The sequence below is a fragment of the Manis javanica genome, chromosome 3 (genome assembly GCF_040802235.1).
Source record: "Manis javanica isolate MJ-LG chromosome 3, MJ_LKY, whole genome shotgun sequence".
Classification (NCBI taxonomy): Eukaryota; Metazoa; Chordata; class Mammalia; order Pholidota; family Manidae; genus Manis; species Manis javanica.
Window position 1 is genome coordinate 201620793 of NC_133158.1, and position 8085 is coordinate 201628877.

Below are 8085 nucleotides of genomic sequence, written 5' to 3' on the forward strand. Positions count from 1 at the left end.
CAAAGGCGAAGAGAAGGACAAAGGAATAGAAAGTCTCTTTGAGGAAATAATTGTTGAAAACTTCCCCAATCTGGGGAAGGAAATAGACACTCAGGTCAGGAAGTACAGAGAACCTCTAACAAAAGGAACTGCAGGAAGAGAACACCAAGACATATAATAATTAAAATGACAAAGACTAAGGATAAAGAGAAAGTATTGAAAGCAGTCAGAGAGAGAAAAAAGATTACTTATAAGGAAATCCCATCAAGCTATCAGCAGACTTCTCTAAAGAAACTTTATAGGCTAGACGGGAGTGGCATGAAATATTTAATGTATTGAAATAGAAGGAACTTCAACCAAGAATCCTCTACCCAGCAAGATATCCTTCAGATTGAAGGAGAGATAAACATATGCCGGATGATAAAAGGCTGAAGGAATTTATAAGCAGTAAAACAACATAACAGGATATGTTAAAGGGACTTTATGTAGATGGAATGTAACATTTATGTAGATGGAAATGTTCTTAAACCTAAATAGTTTTCACCAGTGAAGACAAACCCACAGTAAAGGTAGTATACCAGTTACATACAAAGCAAACGTGAAATTAAAACAGAACAGAAGTAGTAAAACCAACCATACATAAAATCAGTCAAGGAATACACAAAAAATGCAGATTATGATATCTAAAACATAAAGTGTGGAGGGGGATGAAGAAAAAAAAAGGGGTACTTTTAGATGTATTTGAAATAGAGCAATTGTCAACTAAATATAGACTGTTAAATAGTTATGATGTTATCCATGAACCTTATGGTCACCACAAACCTAAAGCCAATAATAGATACACAAAAAATTAAAGAAAGAGAAATGCAATGACAATGCTAAAGAAAACCATCAAATAATAAGAGAGGAATAAAGGAACAGAGAGGAGCTGCAAAAACAAATAGAAAGCAATTAATAAAATGGCAATAAGTACATAACTATCAATAATTACCTGAAGTGTAAATGGACTGAATTCACCAATCAAAAGGCATAGAGTGACAGAATGGATATAGAAACAAGAGCCATCTGTATGTTACCTACAGGGGACTCATTTCAGACACAGAGACCTACACAGACTGAAAGTGAAGGGATGGAACAAGAAATTCTATGCAAATAATAGGGAGAAAAAAGCAGGAGTAGCAGTACTTATATGACAAAATAGACTTCAAAACAAAGAAAGTAGCAAGAGACAAGGATATTACATAATGATAAAGGGGTCAATTCAACAAGAGGATATAACCATTATAAACATCTATGCAATCAACATAGGAACACCTAAATATGTAAAACAAATACTAACAGAATTAAAGGGGATACAGACCAAAACTCATTCATATTAGGAAACTTTAACACATGATTTACATCAGTACACAGATCAACCAGACAGAAAATAAATGAGGAAACAGAGGCAGTGAAGCAACACATTAGATCAGATGGACTTAACAGGTGTCTACAGAACATTCCACCCGAAAGCAGCAGGATACACATTTTTCTTGAGTGTACATGGAGCATTTTCCAGAATAGATCACATACTAGGCCACAAGAAAAGCCTCAATAAATTCAAAAAGACTGAAATTGTATCAAGCAACTTCTCAGACCACAATGCTATGAAACTACACATCAATTACACAAAGAAAACAAAAAAGCCAGTAAACACATGGAGGCTAAACAACATGCTTCTAAATAATCAATGGATCAATGACCAGATTAAAACAGAAATCAAGCAATACATGGAGACAAATGAAAACAAAAATACACCAGTGCAAAATTTGTGGAATGCCACAAAAGCAGTTCTGAGAATGAAGTAAATAGCAATATAGGCCTTGCTAGAGAAACAAAAACAATCCCAAATGAACAGTCTAAACTCACAATTAAAGAAACTGGAAAAATAACACAAATGAAATACAAAGTTAGTGAAGGAGGGACATAATAAAAATTAGAGCAGAAATAAAATAGAGAAGAATAAAACAATAGAAAAAAAGTCAGTAAAACCAAGGGCTGCTTCTTAGAGGAAATAAACAAAATAGACAAATCCCTAGCCAGGCTTATCAAGAAAAAAAGAGTGAGTACACAAATAAATCATAAGTGAAATAGGAATAGTCACAATGGATACCACAGACATACAAAGAATTAGAAAATTCTATGAAAAAGTATATGCCAATAATTGGACTACCTAGAAGAAATGGACAAAATTCTAGAAAACTACAATCTTCCAAGATTGACCCAGGAATAACAGAAAATTTGAACAGACCAGTTACTAGCAATGAAATAATCAAATTGGTAATCAAAAAATTCCCAGCAAACAAAAGTCACAACTGAATTCTACCAAGCATTTAAAGAAGAGCTACTACCCATCCTTCTTAAAGTTTTCCAAAAAGTAGAAGAGAAGGGAATACTTCCAAACTCATTCTGTGAGGCCAGCATCTCAAAAAGCAAAACCAGGCAAAGACACTACAGCAAAAGAAGCTTATAGACCAATATCCCTGATTAACATGATGCAAAAATCCTTAACAAAATATTAGCACACTGAATTAAAAAACACATCAAAAGGATCATCCATCATGACCAAGTGGGATCTATTCCAGGGAGCAAGGGTAGTGCCATGTTAGTAAATCAATCAGTATCATACACCACATTAACAACAACAGAAAGGATAAAAACCACATGATCATCTCAACAGATGCTGAAAAAGCAGTTGACAAAATTCAACATCCATCATAATGAAAACTCTCAACAAATGGGTACAGAGGGTACATACCTCAACATAATAAAGGCCATATATCACAAACTCACAGCTAACATCATACTCAATGGTAAAAAGCTGAAAGCTTTTCCTTGGATCAGGAAGAAGATATGGATGTCCATTCTCACTGCTTTTATTCAATATAGCACTGGAGGTTCTGGTCATGGCAATCAGAGAAGATAAAGAGATAAAAGGCATCCAAATTGGTAAGGAAGAAGTAAAGCTGTCACTATTTGCAGATGACATGATACTCTATACAAAATCTAAGAACTCGACCAAAAAGCTATTAGAACTAATAACTGGATTCAGCAAAGTTGCAGGATACAAAATCAGTATTCAGAAATCTGTTGTATTCCTATATACTAATAACAAATTAGCAGAAAGAGAAATCAGGAAAACAACTCCATTTACAATTGTTTCAAAAAGAATAAGATAGCTTGGAATAAACCTAACCAAGGAGGTGAAAGACCTATACTCTGAAAATTGTAAGACCTCATGAAAGAAGTTAAAGACACAAGTAAATGGAAATCTATTCTATGCTCTTGGTTAGGAAGAATTAATATTGTCAAAATGGCCATCTTGCCCAAAGCAATAATCCCTATCAAAATACCAATGGCATTTTTCAGTGAACTAGAACAAAGGATCCTAAAATTCATATGGATCCACAAAAGACCCTGAATAGGCAAAGCAATCCTGAGACAGAACAAAGCTGGTGATATTAGGCTACCTGACTTCAAACTATATTACAAAGCTGTAGTAATCAAAATAGTTTGGTACTGGCTCAAGAATAGACTCATAGATCAATGAAACAGAATAGAGATCCCATATGTAAACCCACACATATATGGTCAATTAATATATGATTATTAATTCAAGGAACCATGAATAGACAATGAGGAAAAGACAGTTTCTTCAATAACTGGTGTTAGGAAAACTGACAAGCTACATACAGAGAATGAAACTGGATTACTGTCTAACTCCATACATAAAAGTAAACTCAAAATGGATCAAAGATCTAAATATAAGAGATGAAACTCTTAAAAGAAAACATAGACAAAAATCTCTGGAATGTAAGCATGAGCATTTTTTTTCCTGGACACATCTTCTCAGGCAAAGGAAACAAAATAGAAAATGAACAAGTGGAACTTTATCAAGCTAAAAAGTTTCTGTATATCAAGGGACACAAGTAAAACAAAAGACAACTGACAGTATGGGAGAATATGTTCATAAACAGTTTACCCAATAAGGTGTTAACAACCAAAATATATAAAGAACTTATATGCCTCAACATCCAAAATACAAATACCATGATTAAAAATATGGTGGAGGACCTGAACATTTTTCTAAAGAAGAAATACAGATGTCCAACAGGCACATGAAAAGGTGCTCCACATGGCTAATCATCAGAAAAATGCTAATTAAAACCACAATGAGATATCACCTCATACCAGTTAGAATGGCTGCCATCCAAAAGACAAGAAATAACAAGTGTTGGCAACAAAGTGGAGAAGAGAGAACCTTCCTACACTGTTGGTGGGAATGTAAATTGCTGCAGCCACTGAGTAAAGCTTTATGGAGTTTTCTCAAAAAACTAAAAACAGAAATACCATACAATTTAGTAATTCTACTTCTAGGAAAATTCCTGAATAAAGAAATATCCCTGATTTGAAAAGATATATGCATCCCCCTATGTTTATTGCCACATTTACAATAGCCAAGTCACAGAAGCAACTGAAATGTCCATCAACAGATGAATGGATGAAGAAGATGTGGTACTACACAATGGAATATTATTCAGCCATAAAAAAGAAAGAAATCCTGCCATTTGTGACAACATGGCTGAACTAGAGGGTTTATGCTAAGTGAAAATAGCAAGCTGAGAATGACAAGTAACGTATGATTTCACTTATTTGAGGAATCTAAAAAAAAACAAAAAGAAAATGAACAAAATAGCAGTAAACTCATAGACATTGAAAAGTGACCTGTAGTTACTATTTGGGTAGGGGTTGACATGGGTAGGTGGGGAGGGTTAAAGGAATAAAGGGGCACAAAAATTTTCAATCATAATATAAGTGAGTCACAGAGTTGGTAGTACAGCATGGAGTATATAGCCCGTGATTCAATAACATCTTCCTGTGTTGACAGATAGTAGCTGCACTAATGGGGTAAGGACTTAATAATATGGGTAACCATTGAACCACTGTGCTGTATACTTGAAGCCAATATAAGATTGTATATCAACAATACTTCAATAAAAAAAAAAATGAGTAGAGCCCATTTCCCAGGCCCCTGAATCTGGGCTTGCCTTGTGACATGCTTTGGTCAAATGGCAGTAGCACCAGTTATGAGATTAGGCCTTACCAGACCTTGACCATTTCATCTGCCTCTCTTGGCCCCCTCTCTCCACCATGATAATAAATCCAGGCAACTTGCTTGAGGATGAAAGACCTTGTGCAACTGAACCGAGGTGTCCTTGCCTCCAGCAGCCAGCACCCAGCAGCAAAAGCAATACCCATAATTGACCTGTGAATAACCAAAGGGGGAAGGGGGAACCCAGACAAAACCAGAAGAATTGCTCAGTTGAGTCCAGCCTAAATTGTTGACCCAAAGAATTCTCAGGTAAATAGTGTTGTTTTAAACTACTACATTGGTGTTAGTTCGTTATGCAGTTTGGTAATAGCTAAATGATGCAATAAGTTTTATGGAGGTCTGTGAGCTCTGAAATTTTGTGTAAAATTTTGTGTATATGTATGTTTTTCTGGGAAGAACGTTTTGCATTTAACAATTCTCAGACAAGTGGTCCAGAAGAATTTTACAAGTTATTGCCTTATTAGTTTAGTGATAGGCTTAATCACATGCTCTATATCAGATCCATTCACCTGTTGAATGAAACTACTCAGATTTTGTTGAGGACAGCTTTTTGTTAGAGTCAGAGTGACAACCAAAAACCAAACCACCACCAACAAAAAGCGTTTCATGTGTGTATGTGCGTGTGCCCATGCACCTTTGTAAATTGAACTGGAAGTCTTTGGATCTCTTTATGCTAACACACCTTGACATCACCTATTATGTAGTATTTAAGTCTTTAGTGCATTGCTTATGATTAGTTCTAAAATATTAGATTAGAAGATCAGTTTCAAATGCCAATACCCTAATCAGATTGCCCCGGCAGAGTACATAAATGTTCTTAGAAGAAGTTGCTGTTAAAATACCTTCCTAATCTATGGTTTACGATACTCTCTTTCAACCCTTACCACTTCCATCCTCACTCTGAGCCGATTACCTCCCCTCCTACTTCATAGAGAGAAGGTAAATTATCAGAGGGGACCTTTCTCAACTCTTTTATAGGACAGCATTTATGTAAACTAAATGAAACCTGTAATATATGACCAATTGCTTAGCTAACAAAGTGAGTAGAAACTTTAGTAATTGTTTGTTTTAACATTGAAAAGCTAATTTTTTTTTGTACTGGATTTTTGTCCCCAAAGTCATGGGATATGTCACATTCATCCGATGTCTACTATGTCCTTCGGTGAGCTGATGAGGCCAACGTAGAGCTCTGCTTGAATTTGCTGTTTGCTCTGCACTATCTCCCATGTGCCAAGGCATTGAGAGTCCTGTATTTTCCCCAAACTCAGATCTTCTGGCTCATTGTCAGTCGAGTCATGCCAGAGCTGTTAGCCAACAAAAGCATATAGGGAAAATAAATTTGTCATAGGAAAAGTACAGAAAAGTGATCACTTTCGGGCAGAACTACAGTAAGAACACTGTTAAACTGCATTTCACTAATGTCAAAAACAAAATGCCTTGCCAATATCTTTTTGAATTTTGGGGAGTGTGTGTGTCAATGAAAGCACAAGGATTTGGATACTTCCGCCAAGTAGTTAGACCCAAATTCAGCTATACACAGAAAACCATAGACATTTGCAAAAGTTATTTACCAAGGAACTAAGACAGTTATGTTTTAATCCTTCCCTCACACCCAACCCAACCTGTGTTTTAGCTAGTCAGCTCCCAGGTGTGAGTAGCTGAGAGATGAAAAGTCAGGGGAGGGGGCTGGGATTTCAATAAATCATAGCAGGTGTAAGAGTGGTCTTAAAGAAACACCTCCTTTCTTTTCACAGAATGAGAGGCCCTTTCACTGAAAAAAGAGCTGGGTTCTCTCCAGCACTTGCACCTTACAGCTTCAAATACATACCACGTGGAGAGGATTTCCAAAAAATGACAGAATGGCTGCTATAAATACCTACTGGCTGGGAATGAAGGTTTCCATCAGCTCTTTGTCTTTTCTGTAAGGTATGGCATAATAGTAATTATGTCTCCCTTCTCTTTGGCTCTGAAATTACTTTGAAATGCATATAAGGATAAAAAAGTGTGTAAGGCAATCTACAAAAGATTGATGTTCTAGAAGTTAAAAATACCCTTCTTTAAAGACAATGTTATGTACTTTACATGTATCTGTCAGATTATAATAGAGTTTGTTACCCAAAGATGAAGAATAGAATAGGGATAGAAATCTGAGGTCTCCTAAAAATGCTTTATTTGCCACAAAAGTCATTTTTGATGTTGCTATAACAAATTGCTATAATAAGTGCCAATTTGGTGGGCTCACATGCTGACACTGTGAGAACCAGGCGACTGAACTTCCTCAGCGATTTCCGTAGCAGCAAAGGAGGCTCCCACAACCGTAAAAAAGAAAATGAACCACACATAAATCTTATACAATTTGCAAGCAGTAATGAGAGTACTTTTACTCCTTCCATAATCCGTAAGTCATGTGTTTTTCTGTTACAGCTCCATCCTTTCTTTTCCCCAGCAAGGGGGCCATCAGTGCTGATTTTCACTAGATATTATCTGTGTAAACATTTTGAATTTGCAGGATGGGAAATGCACACTGTATTTTGTCCTGACCCACATGTCTCCTTAAGAAATATTATGTTTATTACATATTACCTCAGTAGACAAACTTGATTTAGGGATTGCTGTTGTGCTTGTCCTGGGAGGGACTTACTGGAGTGACAAAAATCCCACACAAAGAGATGAGGCACAAGTTGAGCTCTCTGAAGTTGCATGCTCTGTTTCCTTTTAGTTTTTTTGTTTTAAGAAGATATTCTCAGATTTTCCTCTTGCATCCACCAAGATAGTATTTTGAGCAACTTATACTTTTGTTCAGCTGCTTCTTTTTTTGTATTGCTTTTGTTTTCTAACTCTTATGGCCACTTAGTTATTTACTAGTGGTTCAAAAAGTGTCATTAAGCAGCAAAATTATTTGCTAGATATACGTAATTACTGACACACACACATGCATTAAATCCATATACACA

At 35.9% G+C, this 8085-nt stretch overlaps 1 protein-coding gene across 1 annotated transcript in view; it reads left to right on the forward strand.

Annotated features, from left to right (window-relative positions):
• ANAPC10 (anaphase promoting complex subunit 10) overlaps positions 1-7017 on the forward strand; it is a 156035-nt gene extending 149018 nt beyond the window's left edge. The window contains exon 5 of the mRNA XM_073232620.1: positions 6886-7017. Within this exon, the coding sequence (XP_073088721.1) occupies positions 6886-6906 (21 nt within the window). The 3' untranslated portion in view covers positions 6907-7017. The remainder of the gene's footprint in view (positions 1-6885) is intronic.
• Positions 7018-8085: the final 1068 nt, after the last annotated feature.